The sequence below is a fragment of the Ambystoma mexicanum genome, chromosome 12 (genome assembly GCF_040938575.1).
Source record: "Ambystoma mexicanum isolate Mex_15411 chromosome 12, UKY_AmexF1_1, whole genome shotgun sequence".
Lineage (NCBI taxonomy): Eukaryota > Metazoa > Chordata > Amphibia > Caudata > Ambystomatidae > Ambystoma > Ambystoma mexicanum.
The window spans coordinates 768,062,321-768,088,383 of record NC_090936.1 but is presented as its reverse complement, the minus strand read 5'-3'; the positions used below and the strand labels follow the sequence as shown (position 1 = coordinate 768,088,383).

The window sequence follows — 26,063 nt, the reverse complement described above, 5'->3', positions numbered from 1 at the left end:
TGGCAAAAAATGTACAGGTTTGGTCTTGGGTTGAACCGCTGATGAGAACTTTTCTGACTTTACAGCAAGATCATTCCCAACAATAGGATAAAGTACTAGGTTTCCTCGTGTGAAATACCTGTGGCTACAGCAACATGAAATCTTGGTTTGACACTCATGCTTTTGCTATCAAACTGACGGTTTTGCTATCACAGGAAACCATGATGAGTAAAAAGTTTAATCTAAGAGGTTATGATACATATACTTCATTAGCTATCAGAGGCTTGGCTGGACGTCCGAGTAGGGGGTTTATCAATTGCTATTGATAACAGTATCAAAGCTAGGACAAAGTTCATATCATCATCGGATGATCTGTTAGCCATTGAATTGGAAATAAAGGATGCAGAGGACTCTACTTTTCTGATTATTAACATATACTGGAATCCAGTAAAAGTTAAGTTTGTCGGATTTGCTTGTCAAAATAACAGCATCACTTGAATACTCGATCAATACCAACCCTAACTATATATTTATTATAGGAGCAGACTTTAATTGTAATTGCGCTGAGGGTGCCAAGATCAATAAGTATTCAAACACAAAAAAGCTACTGACAACTGCAGGCCAAATCTGGGATACATTTTTTTCAGAATGGGCCATAACTCTGCTTGATACTAGTAACAAGAGTCTGTCGTTTACTTGGCGCAGAGGCAATGCTAAAACTCAGATTGATCACTTTTACGCTTCTGTTACAATTGTAACGAAGTTGAAAAGGTTTACACAACTAACCCAGTCCTCGGAGATCACATGATCATCCAATTTATTCTTAACATCAAAACTTCGGTTCATGAGATCAAACCCATACTTGCTTTCCTGGAGCTCGAACGATCAGGGCTCTCGCTTAGGTGGAACAAGAGGATTAGTAACAAATGCATGACTTTATTGACGAGCAATCTGCAAACATCTGATGCCCTCTGTACCTCTGAGATAATCCTTCCTGAAAGAGCAGAAATTATCAACCAAAGAATAATGCATTGTCTGAAAATGTGTGTTGGTCAAAATTGTAAAAACATCAAACATCAAAGACATACCTACGATACACAGGTGGCGGAATCAAACCTACTAAAGAACAAAAAAAATAAAGGTCTACTGATTCACAATCTTTCAGTGGTCCAATATCGACAAGCCAAAAAACGTTTTGTTCAAACTAATAAGAGCCTAGTCAAATCATTAAAGATTGGTATGCATATAAGGGATAATCTTTAAATAATTAAACATCTTTGTAGTCATGACACAAAATCTTTTTGGGCTTCCATGAGGAACATAGTTGGTAAGAGTAGAGTGTCTATGGACTCCTCAATTACAGAGGAGGCGTGCGTAAAATATTTCACATACAAATATCAACTACCTACATCTTTTCAGTATATAAACAATCCCTTTATGTGAGTGACTAGCTTGGGCTTATGTACATGGGAACCAAAAGACATCAAATGGGTTATTTTGAAATTAAACAACTCTATAGCTACTGGCCCTGATAGCATCCCTGCAAATGTATTACATTCTGATCCTAGTTTATTGGCCTCCATTCTAAAAATTACATTTCGACACTATATTCCAAACCAACTGTGTTCTCAAATAATGGACTCAATCTCTCATTGTGCCGATCTTCAAAAAAGGTGATCCATCAAATGTCTCTATTGACCTATTGCCCTGACTGATGCCACTTCAAAGGTGTTCTTTATACTAATTCTACATGATCTTCAGATCTTCAACTGAAAATCTGCCAGTCTCTCATGATTCCAAGTAGGTTTTTGCAAGAAGATTGGCACAGCACTCAATGCCACCCTACTGGCTAATTTGTTAGAGACAGGCAAACACAGCCAAAATGGGCCACTTTTTATGGCCTCTCTGGATATGACATCTGCATTCAATTGTGTTATTCGATCAATTCTCTGGCAAAAGATGGCAAGATTTGGTATTCCTGCAAAATGTATTTCACTAGTGTCTCTGCTGCAATAGGAAACAACATACAGAGTGCGCATCAACCAGGAGGGTTCGCTCACGGGTGCTGTACGTACACACATAGGCATCAAAAAGGGATACAACATGGTGTCAACCTTGTTTACCCTTTATTTGTGTGATATCGATGAGATATGGCAAGGCCAGGGGATTACCTCTGTAAGATTGGGCAAATTGCAAATCAATTGGTTAGCATTCGCTGATGACTTGTTTTTATTTTGACAGAACACAGAGTGGGCTACACATGAAATTACTGCTCTTCATACTTTATGCCTTAAAACATAACTTTATTTATTTATTTAATGTGATACAGTTTTACAAAGAACACTTTACACATAATAAATCATGATAAAACAAAAAGACTAAATAAAATAGACTAAATACAGAATTTCATAAACTGAGTTTCCATAATCAGAATCAGAAGTACTTAAACAAATCAGGTAGATTAAAATAGTATAAAAATAAGACAAAGATGTAAAATGTAAAATGTAAATTAGAATGGGGTCTAAAGAATAGAGAACATTCATTCTTAAAATCGATTAATAAACATATATTCCACCACAGATATGACCCACAGTCCCAAAGGTCAGCACCAAATGTTCAAAGTGGTCATACTGTCTTGAGGCAAAGCAAACAAACAATCACTGGATCCATCTTTCCAAATTCATTTACTGACTCTGATTCATGACCCAATTAATCATTTGATTAGTCTATTTAGTTAACTTCTCTTACACATCAGCAATTAGCATGTCAACAAGTTAGAAATTGCTGTCAGGGTCAAAATAGACAGAGATTACCATCCTGGGCACCTCCTTCACCCTTAAAAAACTGGGACCCAACTATTCCACCTCCAATATCGATAATAACCTTATCACCACCACTCATGTGGTGAAAACACTGGGCTTTTATCTTGATTCTACCCTTTCCTTTAATAAACAGATTAATGTAATGGCTTCTGCCACTGCATACACTTGCAAACTGATAAGAGCAGGTAAACCCTTTCTGTCTAACAACAGCTGCATCACCCTTGCTAGAGCACTCATTCTATCGAAGTTGGATTATTGCAACTCTCTCTACATTGGGGCAACAAGGAAACCATCAAGAGAATCCAACTCCTTCAGAATAATGCTCTCAGAGCAGCACTAGGAATCTCCAGGAGCGACCATATCTCTGAAACCAGAAGAGCAAATAATTGGCTCTCGACCTACGAGAAAATCCAATTAAAAGTTGCTTCACTTGCATATAAATGCTTAAACAACGCTGCACCTTGCTATCTCTCTGAGACACTTAGTAGAATAAGTCCTACAAGATTCACCGGATCCTATAACACCAACTGCATTACATTACCTAGATTTAAACTCTACAGAGTTGGAGGATGCAGCTTCCAGGTCAAGCAGCTCAACTTTGGAACTCCCTACCTCTCCCTCTGCGAACAGATCAACCTTACCTTAAATTCCGACAGAATCTCATAAGGTGGATCAAAGACTCGGACAAATAAGATCCAGATATCTACCTGCTCATGACTGACTATTACCGTCCACCTTCACCAGGCCAACTCTGTACATTTGTAAATACCCACTTGACCCTTAGTGCTTTCTACATTAGTTGGGTATTTTCTGTGTTTATCCTGTAATAACATGTATGTATTTGATTTGCTCTGCTGTGTATATTTATTGCATTATGTATGTGTTCAAATTGATATGTAACCAAGCTGTAAGCTGTCTTATGCAACGCACCCTGATACCCTTGGGTCTGGCGCGCAATACAAGTAATAAAACAAACAAACAAACAAACAAAAGTCAGGGCAAGTTGGAACAAGTGTTATTCAGATCTAGGTCCTCAAGGGTCACTTAGTTAGTGCTTCACTGCTTTTCAGCAATAGACCACACTCTGAATAAAGCCATAGGAACACTTGCATTTTGTGTGTTAATGCAACGATACCAGAAGGTAGACTCTTAAATCGCCTCAAAGTAGTGTATCCCGATAAATCAAACATATTTGCGTTTTCGGATCGCAAAAAAATAATGACTTGGTCACTTGGTGTAGAATGCCTTGAACGAGTATCACAATTACGATATCTGGGCTAAAATCTGTGTAACATCTCTTCTCTTGCTATGTGGAAGGATTCTTTAACACACAAACTAAGGCCACTGATGTTCCAGAGGAAACATCTCTTTAACAGGCTCTGTACATTTTCTGTGATGCCAGTGATTGACTACTATCTCTCGAAGGTTGAACCAATATTGTTTTATGGTCTGAATATGTGCCTTTTGGATATGTGTGATTTTCTGAATTGCATTCAAGGACGCATTTGGAAGGAGGTCCTAGACTTTTCTAGTTCTTTACTGAATGTGATCATTAGGCATGAGTTGGGGCTATGTTTGTTATCCTCAAGATTCCTTTGCAGGTCATTGCTAAACTACTCCAAATGTTTGGATCCACCTGGTAACTCTTTATATGACGATCTTATTTGTATGCCACTCTGTGGCAAAATACCAGTTAAGAATGCAATCCATGCTGGTAGATATATTAAAAAAAGTATATACTTATGATTGGTCTCTCACCATTAACTATTTGGGCAGTTATGGCCTGCATAGGGAATATACTTGCTTTCCTCGTAAAAGAGAACAGCGTTTTTCCTATTTGCTACGATTTCCGTGTAATAAAGCTTAAGATCTCTATATGAGATTCAATTTTAATCAGATTAAAACAAAAGAACAGACAAAATATTGGACCTCATCACTGAAGGTGGCACAGAATACGACTGGTCGATTTTGCTTAAATGCTTGCCATATGGAAACACTAAAACACCATATCACCACTTGTCCTCACTTTGAATCTGAAAGCCTCAAAATATTTGGTCTAGAATATATTGGCAAAACCGAATTCTCGAGAAATTTCCTGTGGTTGAGGTTCATGTGGGTTGAAAACAAGTCACTATTAATCGCTCTTACTCACTTCTTAACATTCATGAATGCAAAACTGTTTCAAAGTGATGTTTATGATCGGTAAATCTGCCATTCTGAAATGTCAACATGTTGAACAATATTTGTATCTTCGCATGGTGCAGGAAAAATGTGTGCAATTTTGCAGAAGTCACGATGCCCTGTTTTAGAACTGTGTACATTCTGATTCATGACTCAAAAAACATGCAGATTAATATTTGTAACAATTGGAATACAAATATGTACGATGTTTCTCACATGTGGATGAATATCATTCATTTTATGTCACAATATTTTAAATGTTTTGTAAAGGTTTATGTACAAACCAAATACAATAAAAATAAAAAAATAAAATCCTTGTTTGCAATGCAGGGAACACGGTCAACCGGTTTGGTGTGGTAGAACAGGGAGCTTTGGCTGGTCTGGCCCTCCAGTTGCTGTGAGGCCTTGACAAAGGACTCCAGGACATGATACTCCAGTTCAAGGTCTGCTTTTCTGGCTTAGAAGATCTGTTGCAGTGTGGTTGGTCCTCGTCCACACCACTTGCCACTCCTGATGTGCCCTGGCAGTGGTTAGGGGACGGAACTTCATCCTGTCTTGGATGGCTCCTTGCTCACCTCAGGCTGAGGTCTTTGGCTAGTTCAACTGTCCCAAATTAAGTCCAAATGAGAATCTTCGGAACGTCTCTTCAGCCTTAATGGATCCTTGAGGAACTGAGTGTATAAGCAAAAGGGGTGGGAGACCCCTTCTTTTAAAGGGATAAATCCCCAGTGATAGGTCTAAAGCCAGCCTTCTTTAGTGGTCCAATCCCTTCTCCTAGCCAGAGTGGACCTTGGCATGTTGATGTCACACCCAAAGTGCTTTGCTCGAGAGGAAATGGAGGAGACAGGAAAGGGAAAGTGAGACAGTGAGAAACACGATGGTGGAAGGCTTGTTCCAGTGACTACAGCCTTCCTACCTATGCTACTCCCGCCCCCTGCCCTTCTAGCGGCCTCAAATGCCTTTGGACATGCAGCACCCTGATGTGACGATATTCCTTCTGAATAGGTGTGCTCTTTTCATACCTGGGCCCAGGACAGCAGCTTACTGTGCGGCTGTCTCTGGGGAGGGTGTTACGAGCCCTCACAAAGGTGATGAAAGAGAGGCTGAGTTGTCTGGGTTTCTGTCCTGCCATTTGGCAGCATCAGTCCGCCTGACCAGAATACACATTCCCTTCCACAGCAGAGCTGACTCACAGGAGCTGACACATGTGCAATATCAATGTGGATGTGGCGGTCATGATTATAATTATAATGATAATTGTTCTTTCATAGCACGCTTAATACCAAGGAGTGGTTTCTAACCACGGGATCAGGATTTGAACCTCTGTTGCGCTGCATTTTCTTGCTTCCAAGACAAACATGCTGCCCCTGAGCTATCCTTCGTCCCCTTATTATGATCATAAGTAGTGCCATGCACTGTGCCTAAACTCAGGCATAGCTTATTTTGAGAGATTCCCCTGCCACCATCATGGGGTACTCATGATCATCATAGGTTTGGTACAGGAAGCATATTTTAAATGCCACCCATGTGCTGCAGTGCCTTTTCTGGTGCTGCGGTGGTCGAGTGGGCCTCTTGTGACCTTTGAATCTGCTCTGCGCCATGAGCAGGGCAGGTGCTGTGCATCAGGCTACTGATGCAACAGGGCACAAGTGCACTATGCTTTTGGCATGGAGTTGGCGACAAAGGGTGATCTGGTTAGCTGATTACCCTTTGGGAGAAGAAATCACACGCATCATTTTATCAATTAATAAAAAGTAAAAAATCCAGGGCTTTGCACCCTTTCCAGAAAGCAGTTCCTCACAGTAATTTAGCAAGTAAGCTCAAGAGAGCACTATATGGAGGGTTATGAGGCTTTCGTAAAGTAGCTTTAGCAGTGATATGACATGGCAGTGTCTTAGGGAATGAGTGATCGCTGAAGTGCCATCTCACAGGTGCTGCCTATAAAGAGTTGGAGGCACAAAAAACCTAGAAAAAACTTTTCCTTTCCCCTCCAAAAGTCCTGCATTTGTCACCTAGATTAGAAGAGTACTGAAGTAACATTAAGCAAGACTGTGTCCCTGCGGATGAGGCAGATTACTGATGCATTACTAATGTATTGCAATGGAGCAGCCAATCTGCTTGAAGTTTCTAAAAGTTAATTTAAATCAGCATTACTTTGTTTCGAATGCTCCTGTAGACCTGTCAAATTACCCAAAGGGGTGCATTTAACATGAAGCAACCCATAGTGTCTGAATATTCATAATTTCACTCTTCTACTCCTGCAGTGAGTGGTCTCTCCCACATTCTCTAATTCCAGATGTAGCAAAGGAGTTATATATTTCCTGCAAAAATAGTGACACTTATTATTTATGTTCTGAACTCCTCTATAATGCAGGGCATCTTTCCGAATAACATTATGCCACAATGTTAACTCCAACTATACATTTTAGTTTTAATAAGAATGCTAACATGACCTACTGAGCAAAGTACATTATTAAAACCTGTAATAATCATAAACATTATTTCCCGATGGAAGGTTATCCTTCCAAGATAGACAGTATGGTACACTGCTGTTTTACTCTTTAGCAATGCCCATATGCCCATACGAGGCAGGGGGATACATAACACAAATGACCATTCCAGGCCGCTTTGCATAAAATCAAAGAGGACTTTGGAAATATGAGATTGACCTCAGATCTTTATATTTGGCAAACATGTCCATGATAAAAGAGTTGTATCTTTGAACACTAGGTACATAATGCAGACTGGGTCTGGCTCTCAGTTAATTTTTCCACACTCTCACACTAACATGAACATGTTTTAACCTTAAACCATGAATGCTGATATCAGCATCTAAATATATGGATTGAATGGTTGCAGCATCACTCAATCCATTGAAGTGAAAGGGCCACCTGGCAACAATGTTATCTTATTCCCTGTGATCAATGTTAGCTGACCTGGGATGTGTCTACAGGCCAGACAACAAATTAGCTTTTCTCGGCCAGCATAGCCTGTGCCTTCCTATAACCCCCCCACCCCCACACTGTATGATTGATCCGATAGGGGGAGGTGACGATATATGCGTCTTTGAATTTCCTTGTCTCAATTTAGTTTCTTTCTAAATAAAAGGAGGGCAGGCACAAATTCTTAGATATTATTTATTATTACTAGTTTGTCTTGAGGAAATTGTCTTTTTTCATTCTATGATGTGTGTTGCATATGTCTAAATTCATGGTGCTACAGAACACAGTTTGTGTATATTACTAAATTCAATTTCTGTTTTTTCTTGAGAACGAATGCAGTATACATTGTTTATTGTTTAATGTATCTGTCGCTTTTGATTTTTATTTTGGTGGAAATCAAATACCCCGAATTTATGTAGGACCGATCACTCTACAAATAAAGGAATACAATTGGTACATGCTTATTGATTATATGTAAGATTAATTTGATTAGATTTGACTCAATTCACTACAGCCCCACCCCCCCTTGTCATTCAATGCTTGGTTTGCAAAATTAGATTTACAAATGGTTCATTTGAGGACTACCCCTGTTTGTTTAGAACTTAATAAAGGTAGTCTCAGTACACAAATAACTTGATATTATAACGTTGAAAAAGATCTCTGAGAACTCAGCATATTTATACCATTTCTTTTTAACAGCTAAAATGGCTACAAATGTCGAAGAAATGATGTTGAAAATGAATGAGACTTTTCCAGTTTCACATACATGGAACAAAGAGGTGAGCCTTACATCACAGAGTGTTTTCTATAGCGACGTAGTGGACAGCACAACACCCTCTTTTCAGAAAGCTAGATCTGTCTCTGATGTAGCTCAAGAACCAACGTTTGGATCAGACAACACTTCCAGTGAAATTCTAAGGATGGAAAGTCTTCTTCCAGTCACACAAATGGTAATGGTCCAAGCAGAATCATCACAAAGCCGTAAGGACCTCACTCACGTAAACATGGTGAGACTTGACCCGCCGCTGACTAATGCAATTGGTATTCTTCCTACATTGGATAAAGAGAATAATCCAGGCAGATCTGCAGTTACTAGTACACCTCCAAAAAAGGTACAATTAAAGAGCTCTGGTTGGGAAGATGAATCCAAGCAGAAGAAGAAAAAGGTATTGCTGTCCACTGTGAAAACTAAAAACAAAAATAAAAAAAGCAAAACGAACAAGCAGCCAAAGAAATGGAAGACTGCGGCAAAATATCCTAGTAAAAAAGTGCAGGATAAAGGTGTGAAAGGAATAAAAGACCAAATTGAAAAGCCCAAAAGAGTCAAGCAGAGAAATAATCTCAAGACAAAAGAATATGAGCCATACTTTGAGGATCATTATTGTCCCCCAGAATGCGCATGCTATGGAAGGTAAGATATCAGATCTGCATTACAGAATATAAAATGTTCAAAGGTAAAAATCTCTACAAATAAATACAGAAGAGATCGTAAAGGACTCATTGTAAACCCACTCTATACATCTATGTTGGAGTTAAGAAAAGGGTATGGAGCTTATGATGACTTTCCTTTTTTGGATTAGTAATATGTCATTCAATTGCAATGATGAAATACATCATCACTGCCCATGCGTGATATTCAGTACATCCTATATTTACCTTCTTATGATGTGGTATATTGTTATACTGTCCTCCTTCTAAGTAATAGCTTTGCAGGTGAGGCCATTATATACCAAGTTAAGCCTCAAATGCCTCGGGCATGACATCATACGCTGGGTAAGTTACCATGTGAAACGTATAGACTCATAGGTGTTGGCATCACATGCCAATTGCTGATGAAAATATCCGGTCCCGCAGGGGAAGGATAGCGACTGAAAAAATCCTGCAGCCCTGGTAGATATTGTCTCACCCATAGCAGCTTCAAAATAATGTGAAACGTGCTATTGTATATTTCCTCTTAAATGTTGGAGAAGCATATAGAAATAGAAAGAATACAAATTATACGTGAACAAGCAAATGTTAAGCACAATTGGAGATAAGGGAAACCCTTCTCTTCTCCCAGGGGGATTTTATCTTCTTTGTCATTTTTAAGAGATGTCCTAGTATCATAAGAAATAGAAAAACAATGTTGTCTAATGACACCCGGGAAAAGAGGCCTATTGCTCCTCAGAAGGCTTCTTCCCTCCATGAGCAACAGTTTTAGAAATTCGGATTGAAATGTATTTTAAAAAATGTTTGCCATTCTCACATAAATAGTATTTTTTCTATCTTTGTGTGTAAAAAACATTTTAAAATAAATGTTGATCAGGTATCAAAAAGGATATTTAGGCCTCCTGGAGGGAAAATGCAAATTGGAGGACGGAAGGAAGTATGGAAGTGCGAAGACTGGGGTAGCGAGAGGGCACGTACGCTGGCAAACAAGAATCACTTTTCTTATTGATGGTGCATGATGGTAGGGAGAATATATAGGGATTTGTGGGGGTAAGACATGTGTGATGAATCTGGAGATTTTGTCCCTTCTTGCCTATGGGGAGCCACCCCCTTTGAAACTACAGAGGTGAGCTGCACAGCAAATCACTTCCTATGGGTTGGGGGAAGCAGGACCTCACTGGGAGTGACTCCCTTTTAGGGGACACGGACACCAATTTCCATGGGAAATTCCCTATACATAAGGTACTATCTACCTACATGGCAGGTAAGAAAGACTGACATTACATCTATGTGTTTTGCTCAAGGTAAAATACGCCCCTCTTGAATCTCGGCGCAACAATAAAGGGCCAACAACCCTTGAATGGAGGAGGGGAAACCGATGCTGTGACAAGCCTCAGATGTGAGAATGTCAGCGAGGGGTGGGATGTGCAGACCGGTGGAGCTGGCTGTAGTGCAGAACTAAGTGGATGCCAGAGGGAGACGCTATCCGCCAGACAAGGAAGCATGCAGGGCCTGAGAAGCAGAGGCCACGCAAAGTGAACTGGACCTGGAGGTGTGACCACGTACAGGATGTGGTGGGTCCGTAGCCCACAAATAGACGCTGAGTCCATGGATGAAGGGAAGTCTGGGTCCTCTTAGCTCAAGCTGAGAATCAACCAAAGAGAGAAAGGTGAACTAAGCGGAATTCTAGCATCCAGTGCGGAAGAGCAGCAAGCCATGGAGAACGCTGCTGCCACCAATGAGATGGACCCTACTTGGAGCAAACACTGCAACAGAGCAGTTATGCAATTTGCCCAGATTGGAGGTAGGAACAGAGAAGAAAGGACACGTGGGGAAGAGGAAAGGACTACCCAAATCCCATCCAAGTGTCACAGTGACCTCAGAAGAGAGAGAGCACAAGATAAGGAGAAGGTTTACGGGAGCCCGAGAAACCCAAGCAGTACAAACCTCCAGAAGGGTCACAGCCAGAACGAGAGAGAGGACACAGGTGCACTCTAGAGCCAATTGAGACACTGGGACAGGGGACCGCAAAGGAGCCACAGGGTCCAGATAAGCAGAGTAAGGCAAGATATCAGGGGAGCACATAGGCATCCAACAGTTTGTCAAAGTGGTTGAGATCATCCAAATTGGTGGAGAGGGATCAGGGAAATATCACTCCACCTTAAGAAATCTGGACAGCCGGGGATACCGGAGATATCGTGGTGAAGAACCAAGAGGCACTCAACCTATTTCTTTTTATATACATTCCCTGCCTGCTGTTCCCCGGGTGGTACAATTTTTGTATTTCTTGTATGTGGGGAGTCAACAGGGAGCCTCTCCCTGTTGCCTTCCCACTCCACCACCCTCTAAACCAAAGCCAAACCTCTTCCCCAACTTCTCCCTCCGGCCCCACTTACCTGCACTCCTGCTCCGTCCTCTGCCATAGAAATGGAAAAGGGATTTAGTTCCCTTTCCCTATGGTGGTGGCAATCGTGATCTCTTTTTTTTTCCTACAGAGACTGGTGCTGCTTATGGGCGCTAATGTCCGGAGGAAATAAAAGAAAGACATTTGCACTCCAGATGAACCCTGGGGTGCAAATGGCTTTCACACCCGGTGTGGGGGCGCACATAGCCAGTAATGGCCCACAGCCCCTCGCCTCCCTGCTGAGGCGTGAAAGCCATAACATAGGGAATCTGTGGTGAGAGACATAACATTAGATGTGGGGGAAAGATATAAACCGAGGGAAAGCTGGGTGTTTGGGATGTTTTTGGACAGTACTGTAATTTAGGATCATATCCATAATGCAGCATGTGCTTACTCATTCCTCTACACCTGCTGCATTCCTCCTTCCTCTAGGTGTTTTCCTCATCGACTGCCCTGTTTCTGAATTGTACTGTTTTGTGGTCTGCTGTATTCTTCCTTCCTCTAGGTTTTCATTTGTCGACTTCTCTGTTCTTTTGTGCATTGTTCTGTGTTCTGCTGTGCTCCATCCTCTGCTAGGTTCACATTTTCAGCAACTGCTCTGGCTCTTGATGGCCTGGTGACCTGACTGTTGTTACCGGACTGCCTTGGTTTTTGCCTTGCCCTTCCATCTGAGCTCTTGTCTACTTAGTTTAAATTATTCACTAGCTATCTTGTCACTTTCTGTCTCGTCTGCTTGCACCCCTCCTTCTGTCCTCTCCTAGTGTCTCCTCCCCCCTACCTTTCCCATCAATCCCTCTTCCTCTCTCCTCTTCCCCCACCTGCTCTATGGTGATCTCTATTTCTCTTATCTTTTCCAACTGCTTCTCTATCACCTATCATGCTCTCCTCACTTATTCTGGTAGGAAGAAGTTCAAAAGGATATCCTGGTCTCCACCTCAGGCCTCCCTATCACTGAAACCTATAGCAGTGCTTCCTCCAGACAGACCCTCACCGACATCCTCATTGTCGTTCCCTCTCCAGACCTATCGACTCTTCATATGGTCTCTGTGCTCTCTCCTTTCTCCTCTTCTCCCATTAATGGTGGCACCCGCTGGAAGGCCCTCCTGGCCCCCTTCCACCAGTAATGTTTACCTGAATGGTACTGTCTTGTTCCAAGGCTCTCAGGCCAACCTTCTCCTCTTTGATATACACTATCTGCGCCTGATCAATTTCCTTTCTTCTCCTGCTGTCCCTTCTCTCCCTTCTTTGGCTTCCTTGCCTCCCCCTCTGCCTCGGTCTTGGCTACCTTGCCCTCTCCTATTTCCTCTTCTGCCCTCTCTCGGGCCCCTTCTTTACCTCCGCAGGGCATACCTATGGTTTGTACACCTCCCTGGAAGTCTTTTAAGGTTGGCAACCTTCTCCATATTGCCACTCTCCACTCTTGCTCAGCTGTCAACACTTCTCTGACATCTGCCACCTCCTGGAAGAACTCGACCACAATGTTCTAGGTCTCACCGAGACATGGTTCATGGCCAGCCCTGTCACAAGCTTTGACACTCTCTTCTCTGATGGCTACAAGATTTTCTCTGTGCCCAGATTCAACCGTTCCAGAGGGGGTGTAGCCTTAATCTTCCCTGAGTGGATTCCTGCCTCTGTCATCCCTATGCGGGCCTACTCCTCTTTTGAATGCCTTGTCTGCAGGCTTTCTCTCTCTCCTGGCCACTCTCTTACCGTGGCTGCTATTTATCAGCCACCTGGTCAGATCACCTCTTTCCTCTATGAGTGGGTGGACCACTCCTCCTCCTTCCTGGCCTCAACCACTCAACTCCTCCTCCTTGGAGACTTCAACATCCACCTGGATGCATCCTGCCCTTCTCTGGACTCTTTTGTGACTTCTGTGACTCTCCCTTTCTTTCTATTCTCCCCTCTGGCCTGACTCACTCTGCAGGGCACATTCTGGATTTTCTAATCTCCTCAGACCCCCCCCCCTCTCCATCCCTCTCACCACTCCTCTCTCCTGAAGTGATCACTTTCTCCTTTTCTTCCCATCTCTCTCTCTCTACCCCTCAGGCCAAGACAATTCCAGCACTCCCACCTACCTTCTCAGTCATCCCACCCATGAAGTGTGTGTCAGTTGAGGCTTTCGCTGCCACTTTCTCTCCCCCTCCTCCACCTCTGGCTGACTCACATCCTGACACAGCCCTCTCCATGCTCCACTCTTCTACCTCTGATGTTCTTGCCCCTGTTATGAGAATCTGCTTGAAGCCCGAAGCCAAGTGCAACTCTTGGTATGACTCTGACCTTGTCACTCTTAAATGCAAATGCAGGGTGGCTGAGAGGAAATGGCTAGCTTCTCGCGCATCCTCTGATAAACTGACCTGCCGCCTGCTCCAAAGGCAATACCAGCTCTCTGTCTGCACTAAGAAGAGAGCCCACATCCAAGCCTGTGTCTCTGCGGCATCTAACAACTCAGCCAAACTCTTAAAAATCTGCAAAGAGCTGGCCAATAATGCTGCAGTCTCTACTTCTCGTGTCCCCTCCCAGGTTCTCTGCATGGCACTGACTTCTCATTTCATCTCTAAAACCCAGGACATACTATCCACCCTTTCGTCTTCTTCTCCTCCTCCTCCCTCTAGTCTCTCTCTCTACCTCCGGCCCCCCAGTGGCCACCTCTCCTCCCTTTTTCTCTTCCTTTCCTATATTCTCCTCGAAGAGGTTTCTAGACAAGTCTGATCTATGAAAGTCTCGTCAAAACAGGTTCTTCTCTGTTCTTCCAAAACCATCAAGGGCCACATTGACATCCTTGCTCCTGCCTTGGCTGACTTCTGCAATCACTCCTTCACCACTGGAGCCTTCCCTTCCCCCCGAAGCACTCTCTTGAACACCCAATTCTCAAGAAACCTTCAGTCGACCCCTTCTGCCCTTCTAACTATCACCCGATCTCCATCACTCTTTTCCTGGGCAAACTACTGGAAAAGCTACCCAACTCCCAGCTTAATCTTGTCACTTGGCCTAGTAAGATCGTTGTCTCTGTCCTCCCTCTGTCCCCCTCCCTTGCCTTGTCACACCTTGCAACACTTGTGTATAGGCACGTTACAAAAACCTTATCGTATCATATCATTCAGAATATCTCATGTCGAAGATCCTGAATGACAGCACTAAAGGGCCAGTGCCAGGCGCTACCCATGTCCTAAGAGGAAGTGGGCCACCAATGACTCTAACCTAAGTGGCCATAAAAAGCAGGGTTACAACTGAAGCACTGGCAGAAGTGTATTCATTGGCCAATACCATTTCCCTCTCTTCACACACATTATATGTATGGCTCAAACTAGGTGGTACATCACTTGAGATACTGGTGAGAAGGTGACTAATGTATTTAAGAATTTTCTTAGTAAAAAGTGAAAGGCTTGAATGCTTATTTTTTTTGTCTTAAAATGTTTAATGAGGGATAAACATAGAAATGCCAGCCGATTTATTATAAAATATACTAAGGCAATGGTATTTGTAGATTGATAGAAACAATATTGATGATTCAGTTTTAATATCATGAAAAATCATTAGATCTGTTTACTTCTGGAACAATTTCTCATATAAATTGGCAAAGCTCAGCACTATAAGAATTTAAAGGCAACCTTGACAAAGAACGTTTTGAAGTCAGAAGTACAGAAGGCATCCCGTAGACATAGCAAACAGAAGAAAATGAATAACACATCATTGGTATCAATTCCACTAGATCTTACGGTTTATGAGAAAGCCTCAGAGGAACAAGGTGCATCTGTCAGGCAGAACTAGTTAGCCTGATGAGTCATCACCTCATATCCTGTCTCTTAGAGTACTGGATGCCATTTGGAGATCCCCTTTTAATGAGCATTTTTGCCTTCATCATTCATACATGCATTCTGCATATTTTTATGAGGTGCAAGGATATGACCAATTTATCAGGGTGCCTGCACATCTGGCTGAAAGTTCCTTCAGGTGCAGCAGGGGGGGCAGGATGCAAAGTTACTGGGTGACTCTGGAAACCAGGAGTAGCCTCCTGCTATGTGAAGTGACTTCTCAAGGTGGTATGGGAATCCCCGAAGTCTACCTAGTCTCCCTTCTTCAGAGCCGACCAGCCAAAGCTTCAAGGAAACCCCTCTACTGCCACACACCAGGAGATGTATTATATAGGGAAGAAGGGACCTCCATGATAAATACAGGGGTGCAGAAACACATCAAACCCCAACATAAAATAGGCGGTTTAGTATTCATGGGAGATCCAGCAAGCATGCTGCTCTCATAATATGCATCCATGAGTGCAACCATGGACTGTGAGCAGTCTCCTCTGTGCATTGCACAAGCAGAGATGTCTGGTAGTGGAATGATAACATGTGTTGGAGAAGGAGCAAATGCTCATGTGAATGCGACAGAGATGAGCATGCATGCCCTCCTCAAGATAAAGAGGTTAGTAAGCAAAACATGTTACTGGTGGTGTAGAAATCCATAGCAAGAAAGCTTTTGCCTGCCATGTCAAATGTCCTGACCCTAAGATGGCAAACATCAAATTTCAGCCCTCAACTCATGCAGCCATGACCAAGGTAACCCTTAGTAAACATGTGCCATTATGGAATGTACAAGACCTAAATCCAGTAGGAGCATAGGGGAAGCATATGAACATGTGAGTTATTTGGAACCATTAAACCAGTATATAATAGCATTTATTTATTTTTATTTATTGTGCATTTGTAAGGTGCTAATTCATCAAGTAAATTGTATTTCAAACTGCCCACAGGGCAACAGGGAGGAAACATGGGAATGAAAAGCAAATCTAACAATGAAAGATAGAGGCAGACTTACTAGGTCTTGTGAGCATTCAGAATGTGCAAGTGTAGAGAGAGAGAAGGAATGAAGGAGTGGGGGTAAGTGCTAGGGGTTCCAATGAGGGATGTGCTAGGGAGTAAGCAGCTGTTAGGTGACCAGGTGAGAGTGGTCAGTTACCAATAAATAAGTAAGTGCAGGTCTGTGGTGGCATAGGCTAGAGGGTGCCAACGCAAGTGCTGGGAGTGGGCGGAGGCTGAAGGTGATTGGGTGTGGGAGGCCAGCACCCAAGAGGACACATAAAGGCCCTGGTCACCAATCTCAGCAACTGTGGACTTTGGCAAGGGAAGGAGGAGGTAAAAAGGAAGGTTTTGAGTAGCTTTCAGAATTTGAGGAGATCCGGCTCAAGATGAAGAGAAAGGGGGAGGCTGTTCCATAGGAGGCGGCCTACTGAGGAAAGAGATCGCCACCAGCTTGCTGTTTAGGGACGTGCTTGACACACAAAGAGTTGGTGCCGGAGGAATGTAAAGATCTGGAGGGAGAGTATTTAGTGAGAGCCAGTTGTAGATAGCAGGGTCCCTGTCCCTAGACAGCCTTATGGATGATGCAGAGGGATTTGAATTTGATCCTTGCAGCAACCGGGAGCCAGTGCAGATATTTTACGGCTGGAGGTATGCGGCCCCTGGGCTTGAGGCCAAGGATAAGTCTTGCAGCCATATTCTGGATTAGCTGGAGGGGTTGTAGAGAAGAAGAGGGTAGATCAAGGAAAAGGCTATTGCAGTAGTCTAGCCTAGAGATAACCCGAGCTCTAGAGACATTTAGTTTTCTGGGGGAAAATGAGGAAAGGAAGAATTCTTTTGAGGAGCTGGAGTTGAAAGTGGGCCTTCTTCACAAGGTCCTGAATGTGAGGGAGGAAGGAAAGAGAGGAGTCAAAGATGACTCCAAGGTTTCTGGCTTCAGATGAAGGAGAAGGGGGAGAGCCCATAGAAGATGGCCAGAGTGAGGGGAAGAAAGAACAGAAGCATGCTATTAAGGAGAGAGTGGTTGATCCTGTCAGGCCAACCTCTGAGACAGGTTGGACATATGGAAGAGATTAGTTCAAAGGAACTGCTGGAGGGTATAGCCCAGATTCTGTCCCAAGCAAGAGATAATTGAATAAGAGCAACATTTGATTTGCCTATTAGTGCATAAACTCAGATCATGGTCCTAGTCCTAAATCCGCTAGATAAGAGAGACAGGGAGGAGTATTGCTACCCTGCTAGGGTGTGAGCCTGTAAGGAGCTAAATATTTTGAGAATCAGAGTTGTGGTAGGCTCAAGCACAGGTCGGTGGGCCAGGGATGGTGGGTAAATAATACCTACAGTCTGAAAAGCACACAGGCATGGAGGGGAAAAGTCTAGCCCGTACCTGTTGAAAGAGGGCAAGGGGTTAGAAGCATGAGGTTATGCTTGTGTAGGAGTGGGTGGTGATTACAACTATCAAGCCCAGTAGAGTGACAAGAATTATGTAGCAAGAGCCAATGCCAAATAAGAAGCATACTAGGTGCTTTAAATACCCTCAGGCTGTGAGTGTATTGAAGGACATCCCATGGGTGAGATAACACTGAGATATCTTTGATGGGATTCGAGAAATGAATTTTGATGCACGACATTAGGTCTTTTCAGAATAGCCTAAACCCAGGTTTATTTACTCCTTCACCCTGACACTTCTAATGCAAGCTTTTCAATCTTACGTTTTTCCTGGTAAAACCTGAGGGCCTAGCCTGAAGTCTGTAGCACAAAGTAAGTCCAACTTTGGGGACATAGTGTAAGGAGCCCAATGGGAAAAGATGGTTCATACCTAGACAGTCCACCCAGGAAATACAGGGGATTCCCTATTTATGGGGTTTTCTACCTTAGAGTTACAACTTTATGTATAATGCCAAGGATGCTATCCTTGTTTTTGTTTGACATTGTTAGAAATACCTGACGCTTTTACACTTAAGTATGACATATCTTGAATCCCAATAAATATGTGTGTAAAGCGCACTGTTTCTCTACCATTGTGTGAGAAGTGGGATGGTACAAGGTTCTATCCACAAACCCTTACCCTGAGACACAATCCCATCAATGGGGATGATAAACTCCACAACCTTGGATGATTACCAAGACATGCTTAGGATAAATCAGCAGAAAACTAACACAGTTGATTGCTTGAGACACCTTTATGTACAAGGACTTCCAACTTTCAGATAACACAGAATATCCCACCTCACCTCACAACCTCGCCCAAACTATCCCCTGTTCTGGCCCTAAAATGAGAAACACGGAAGACAAACACCTCCTCTTAGGAGGAAAGAAAAACCAGAATGTCCAAGAATGCCAGTCTCACTGACCTCAAGGAGAAAAAAGAATAACATGGGCCTGGAAAAAAAGAAGATGGTCCAGAGATATGGGCACTCCAGGATTCCATTGAATTGGCAGCATGCCATCTGCTCTTCCTTGTTCCATTGGGCTCCATCCCCTTCAATGTCACAATACAGTTGATCCATCCACAGGTCCACTGCCATAAAGGCTATAGGGTCCTGTACGAAATTCTCAGCCTCCCACCCAGTCACAGGCTGTGGAATGGATCTAGTGTTTGACATTCCAAAGGTCTAGGCCCTGTACGCTCATAAGAAAAGCTTGTCTTGTCAACATATCTTAGGTATCCCAGTACACTAATTTCTATTCCATCTGTAGACAATATCCCTGTGATATACTTAGGACGTTCCCATAGTTCTCTTTGAATTTGTGTTTGTATCTACTAGTGCCACTCCTTGTATTCCTGTTTCCAGAAAGCAGAATTCTGTGAGATGCAGATTCAGTATGTTTGACCTTCTGAATTATTCTGGACAGTGTCGCCATGAGATGTAGGTACACATATCTTTTCTCATTCCCAGCACCTGGAAGTCTCATTTTTGGGCCAATGTGACAAGGATTACAGGATCCCTTTGCCACATATCCCTCCTTTACCTTTGGCTTCTAGTTTTTTCTTTCTCTGGAAAATGTAGGATTGGATAATCTTTTCTCATTTGCTTCTATTTAATGGGATCCCATTGTGCAACAGGGTTTTGTTAGCTTCTTCTATTCCTTGAAGGTTCTTTTGATCCCAATTTTGGACCAAACGTTCCTCCAGCTAAGGATGCATTGCCTCTTCATCCTTTTGGGAAGAGAAAAGATTTAACACTCTGTTGCTTACTTGATGACTTCCCAATACCCTCAGTTGACAGCGGTCAGCTGATTTTGTCATGGTCTACTTGTTGCTGTTGAAATGAGGCTTTTGATACTGATGGCCTATCAACTTCTAAAGGGATTTGGGAACACAAAGATTGCTCTCGATCTGTAAATAGGTAAATACAATTTTTGAAAGTGATCAGGGAGGACCCTTCTTGCGGTCCCTTGGCTCATAGGCTTCCCTAGTTTTAACCCATCAGGTTGATGAAAATAGGCCTCTTCCATATAACTGATTTTGAAGCATTTATTATTTGGCAAGTGCTTTTGGGTTTCATTCTTCTTAGAGAAGGTAGCATTCCTGATACTTTAATTAAACAGGTGGCTGTAAGAAGACAATTTCTATGGGGAAATGTGTGGATGGGGTCATCTATAGATCTTAAATTGGGTTGCTTCCAATCACACTTATGTTGCTATTTCACCCTGACTGGCCCTCCTCCAACGGGAAGTTACTTCTTGTCTATGAACGACCTCACTGCCCCTCTCAGACTTGTGCTGGATCTCCCTGGATCTCCTTAAATTCTGGAAACTTCTCAAGACTTTCCTTTTCTCCTCCTCCTTCCCTCTCTCCTACCCTATTATATCCCCCTCCGCTGCAACTGCCACCTGCACCTCACGGGGACCAGGCCATCCTCATCCAATCTACCCCAGCACCTCTTTACTAGCACTTGTCCTCGGGCACCCTTCCCCGACTAGCCTGATTCTGGTCCACACCGTCCTAGCATTTGCTGAACCTTACCCATGGTCTCCCCTGTCACTTGTCCTCCTGGGCTACCCTCAGCAATTGTCCTGACTCTGGGGCCCCAGACTTCCTGCACTTCTCCCTCCCGCTTCCCTTATCACATCCCTTCCTCCATGGTGTCCCCCTACCCCTGCACTTATTTTCCACTGCACTTGCTTAATCCAAAGATCACAAGGCCTAGTAGGACCATTTATTGTTGTTGTTTCTCCTATGTTCCCAACCCGTCTTGTGTCACCTTGAAACACTTGTATATAGTTGCCTTACAAATAACCAATAATTACAAAATATGGAAGAAGTTTTCCTCCAGATTTCTGGTAAGTCGAGTAAACATCAGAGCTTAGCTCTTTTGGGAATACAACATTGTTCTTGTCTGTATTCACATAATAGGCTCTTGTTATGTCTCCTCGACACAAATTGGGATGGGGTGAATCTTGACAAGGTCAGTTCAGCATGACTTTATTTTCTCATCTCAAAACCCTTTGGCCAGGCATAGTATCTGAGGTCTGAAAGTAAACGTCTCACATGCCAAATATTTATTGAATCAGTATAGAAAACAATTTTCTATGCAAATATATTGTACAAATAATACATTATTCATCAATATTCCAAGGAATACACATACATAAACAAATATTATAATAAAAATACATCATATTGGAAGAAATGAGCACATATGTTATTAGACAAATTGACACAATTATTTAAAAATTAAATGGCCCACAAACACATTAACCAATCAATCATATAAAAAAAGTATCCTTCTAAACCATCAACACCACCTCAATGTACATATCCATACATGTTTCAGTCTGACATGCTAAGTAATATTGGACATTTTTTCAGGGGACTATTAATACTTTGCTGTTAAATTGCCTGCTCTTGCCCTCACTGTTGGTAGCTCCCCATTCCCTTGAATTGATCCATTGCAATTTGCTTCCCTAACCCCCATGACTTACAAACTTCTCTGTTGCTTCCCAAAGCTAGGTCCATGCACATTAAATACATGTAAGTGATATAAGTGGTGCGAATTTCAACTAGTCCAGGAATTTCATTAACAACTCAGACTCTTGTGGAAAGTAAATGTCAGTGTGCAGTTAGCGCTGGCTTGTACTTCAGCATGGGTATGTACCTTGCAAGTGATGTGAGACACTGATGAGAATTCATACAAACCAAAGAAAGGGTGACGTGGGTTTAGCATTTGAAAACAATACCATAGCATAAGTGTAGTGTAGCATAGGGACTTACAAATATAACCTTTGCTAATTCCTAACATACTAATCATTAACCTCTAACCAACTAACATAATTAGTGATTAGAAAGGGTGTAAACGTAGGGTACAAACTGTGGCGTGTAGATGTAGACTGCAGGGACAGATTCTCCAATGCGGTTTAGAAATATAATGCGGGAATTACAACTGCTTTTGCGATTGGGACATGGGAGGAATTTGAAAAATCGTTCTATCCAAAGCAGCCATTGTTTGAGATGCTAGCGCAGGAAGCCGTAATGAAAATGTTACATGTCGATTCCGGGCCCATTGAACCAAACTATGTACAAGTGTGACTGTGAAAAAGAATAGGGCTTCTGGAAGTTTCCAGAAGGCTTTCCCCTGCTAGTTGAGGTGTATGATTGATGGCATGACATCAGTGCCAGGGGATGGAAGATCATATACATTCTGTAGAAAGATATTGTAGAAATGGGTTGGCAGAGAGATGGTTTAAAAAGGTGGAGAGAGAGAGTGAGAAGGGGCTTTTGGCTGCCAAAAAAGATTGGTGAAAAGATACCAGAGAGCGAGAAAAGAGAAAAAGTGTTGGAATCTGAGGCATCCGGGGCTAACTGCGTGTGTACCGAAAGAGATTGCAGTGTCAAGGAGGGGTCGGATGTTTCTCGGCTGGGTCCTGACTTCAGGCAGGAGAGAAACGCTGTGCCATGCTGACAAAATTACATCGATCAGTTGGTAAGCATAAAGTGACAAATGAAGAGAGGCTTAAACACTTTAGATAAACTTGTACTGATTAGCAAAAAGTCAAATTAGGCATTAGGAAAGCCCCTTTGTTCTTCATTTGTTGAAGTACAAATCCGTCTTCCTATGCAAAGCTAGCTGCTTGCAAAAAAGACGAGAGTTACCGCACTCCCAAGGCTGTAACAGTTCAAGGTTGAAATATTCAAAAACCGTGTGTTCTGCCAAGTTCAAAAATTAGAGCCCTGCCTGGCTACTTGTGGAGGAGAGTATTTTGCTTGGTGGAAAGAAGCAAGGAAAGGTTTTTCTAAATTTCTATGGGCATAAATGCATTGCATCGTTTCTAACAGATTGTGAAACCAGCAAGTGCAGCTAAGCAGGAATATGTATCTTTCTCTTCAGATTGCTTTCAATATTACAATGATGGCACATCGTGTGTATTTCTGTGTGCCTTTATTCTGCTCTGCAGACAACCTATAAAGAGTTTTAAAAATAATAAAGACTGTGCATGGATGGATTTCTTTTGTGTGGCATGTATATGTTGTAAGATGTAAATGACAATATTTGGTACAATGATAACTGCAAAAACAGGATAGAATTGGAGTGCCCTGCATAATACAAAGCCCAGTGATGTCCTAAGTCAGTGCCCGAATCAAAAGGATACATTTTGCAATGAGCTGATCTCCATACCAGGAATCAAAGAAACACATAAGACAATACCCTATTAATTATAAAAGTAATAACAATTACAAAACGTTGTTTCCATTTTTAAGGGGTTCCTTAAATGCTATCTGATTTCTCACAGCTCTGAGTCATAAATACTATAGGGTTATCATTATACTAATATAAGGACCAATTGTTCATGTATTGGTTTAAGAAGCACACTATTTAAGCACCATCTAAATGGTTACCTTATTTCGAAATCTCAACTTGAGTTAGGATCTTCACCTAAAGTATCCAGATTGGTCTTCTATTTGATTAGCCTGCAATAGATGAAATTACCAAATGTTAAAGTAGTTTAAAAAGAATGTAAGCATTGCTACAAATTAGAAATAACTAAGTTGATTCATGATCTAAGCAGATCTTTTATGTCCATTTTTTCTAGGGATAATTGTTGGGATGGTTCCCTGGTATGCCAGAGGTCTTCTGGGGGTCCTCCCAACTCTCAAGGGCCCAACACCCTTCCCCAGAATAAAGGGAGTACTCAGCCAAAGGCAAGTTAGAACTGCGGTTTATTGCAAAAACCGACAGGGATCATACAATACAATCAAGATTCTCCAGTACATTTCAATATTCCATGGTGTGCATGCTGGGTTTGTAGTGCAGTTACATCATCACATGGGCTCTCCCCCAAAAACCTATCACCACAAATGATTGGGTATCAAGGGTGGTAACCCTTATTGCAGTACCCTATAGAGGTTATTCTACTGGTCCTTGCATGTCAGGTGGCTGGCCTGACCCATCCACAAGAAACTGTTTATTACATTGTTGCAGAGTAATGGGCTTACCATTGGTCCTTGTCCCTTGGCATCCACCCCTGATTTTCTATGTCTTGATTGGTTAGAGCTTATCTACCCAAGCCTGGGACTCAATTCGCTTCTCAGCTCTCTGTGCAGCTCTTCAAGGTGATGCAAAATGATTATGTGTCTGTATTGTAACTGGTAATATACCACCTTTGCCTATGAGAGTGAGTACACATGCTTGCAAACCTTGTTTCATTTCTCATCTGGTTTGCTGGGATTGGCTGCTTTCCCACCATGGGTGAATGCCCATTGTCTGGCTCGGCTGCATCACGTACTTGTAGACCACAAAATCAGGCTCCTGAACCTGCATTTATGAGCATGTATTCACTTTTTCTGAAGCAGGTCCCTTGTTGTCTACTGTTTGGAATGCGACCGTGTATCTCTGAACTTGGCTGTGAGCCTGCCTTGTGCTCTGTGCAGCATGAGTCAGCTCGTCTTGTCTCTTGTTCTGTGGATTGAGGCCTTCTGTAATTTTCCTTAGACTTATAATATAATTTGTACATGCTCATGTTATACTAGTTGTGTGTAAGCTTGGGACAAATATGCTATGAAAACTAGGTAATATACCGTAGGCGGACGTTCCCGGAATCGGTTATGTTTTCTAATAAAATGGACAAATTGGCCCGAAAAATTATCAGGTTGTAAATCATTGGGCAACATGAACAGTCATAAAATATCACAGTCACACTTTCACGGAGAATGTATGTAGAGAATAAAATAACAAACAGACATTGTATCCTCACTCTGGATGTGTAGGAAGTCCTTGCCCTAACTCTGCTGCCCTTGAGCGAATAACCATTGAGTGTCCTCCACTCAGCAGTGCAAGCTCAGAATTATTTTGTTGTTCCTCTTGCTTATGATCATTGGCCCTGTCAATCTCGTTGCCAGGTGAGGCCACAGCTTTGTAGGGCTTGACGTCTGAGAGGTGGTTCCAGACTGTTTTTCCTTCCAATTCCACTGCTCTACCTGCCATCGCCTCAACTGTATATGGGCCGGTGAATCTGGGTGCGTCCCATCAAGGGACAAAATTCTTTAGAAGGACGCGGTCGCCAGGATAATGGATTATAATTTGTTGGTCGTAGTACATTTTCTCATCCTATGAATAAATGTATATGGAAAGGCTGCAATCATTTACAATGTACATATTTCTGTACTACTATGTGGGCACTACTTCATTAGATGAACAGAGACCTGTATCTTTTCATAACCCTCTCCAGCGGTAACCAGCATCAAGGCAATCCGAGTATGTCACCATCATCCATGTGGAATCATTCTTTACATATTTCATACTGACATGTATGCATCCACTGCAAAGTTACTTCACCATGTCCATATGCAAATTTCTCTCTGTGAATCTTCTTTTTGTTATCACTTGGGAAATGTTTGTCCCCGCTTATATTGTGTGCATGTTCACATGAATGGAATGGGCTACTTTGACCTATGTCAGTGTAGGATGTTACAACTCCATGATATTTGCGGCTCTTCTGTTTAGTACAGCTTCAGAATTTGTATGATTTTAGATTCTCTCTTATATGGATACATCTTCCCATTAATGAACAGTACTACGTTTATCTTTTTTAATGTATAATGTTGCAATTTCATAATATTTGCCAATAAATACTTTCTGAAAGAAAATACATTTTTCAGCAGATATGATCTCATAATAAACTGTATTTTAAAGTGTTTTTACATGTCCATATTGGTAAAGTTATGCTGTTAATAACCTAACTTCATGTTATATTGTTCCATTCTACGTTGTCATTCAACCCTAAAATGTGGCTTTCAGAGAGAAAAGTATTGTTTGTTCTTGTTTTATTAATTTACGATGTACATCTATTGCGACTTTCGACTAAGTGTTTGCGGCATTACCCAAGGTCATTTTTCAAATTTGCGGCCTGCATTAATATAATATTTTACATGTGTCTGTTCCTTTCTCCTGATCTTAATTTTTTTTGGCTTTTTTCCTATGTAGTGCCTTCCTAATGGACATGTGATCATATAAATCTCACTAGTGCTTTCACAATTAGTGACATTTTTTAACACCCTTTTGTTGGATAA

The 26,063-nt window shown here is 42.1% G+C and overlaps 1 protein-coding gene across 1 annotated transcript in view; it reads left to right on the top strand.

The window, feature by feature from the left end:
* The window catches only part of LOC138514032 (decorin-like), a 114,408-nt gene that overhangs the window by 18,943 nt on the left and 69,402 nt on the right, over positions 1 to 26,063 (top strand). Inside the window, exon 3 of the mRNA XM_069629269.1 lies at positions 8,624 to 9,335. Within this exon, the coding sequence (XP_069485370.1) occupies positions 8,629 to 9,335 (707 nt within the window). The 5' untranslated portion in view covers positions 8,624 to 8,628. The remainder of the gene's footprint in view (positions 1 to 8,623; positions 9,336 to 26,063) is intronic.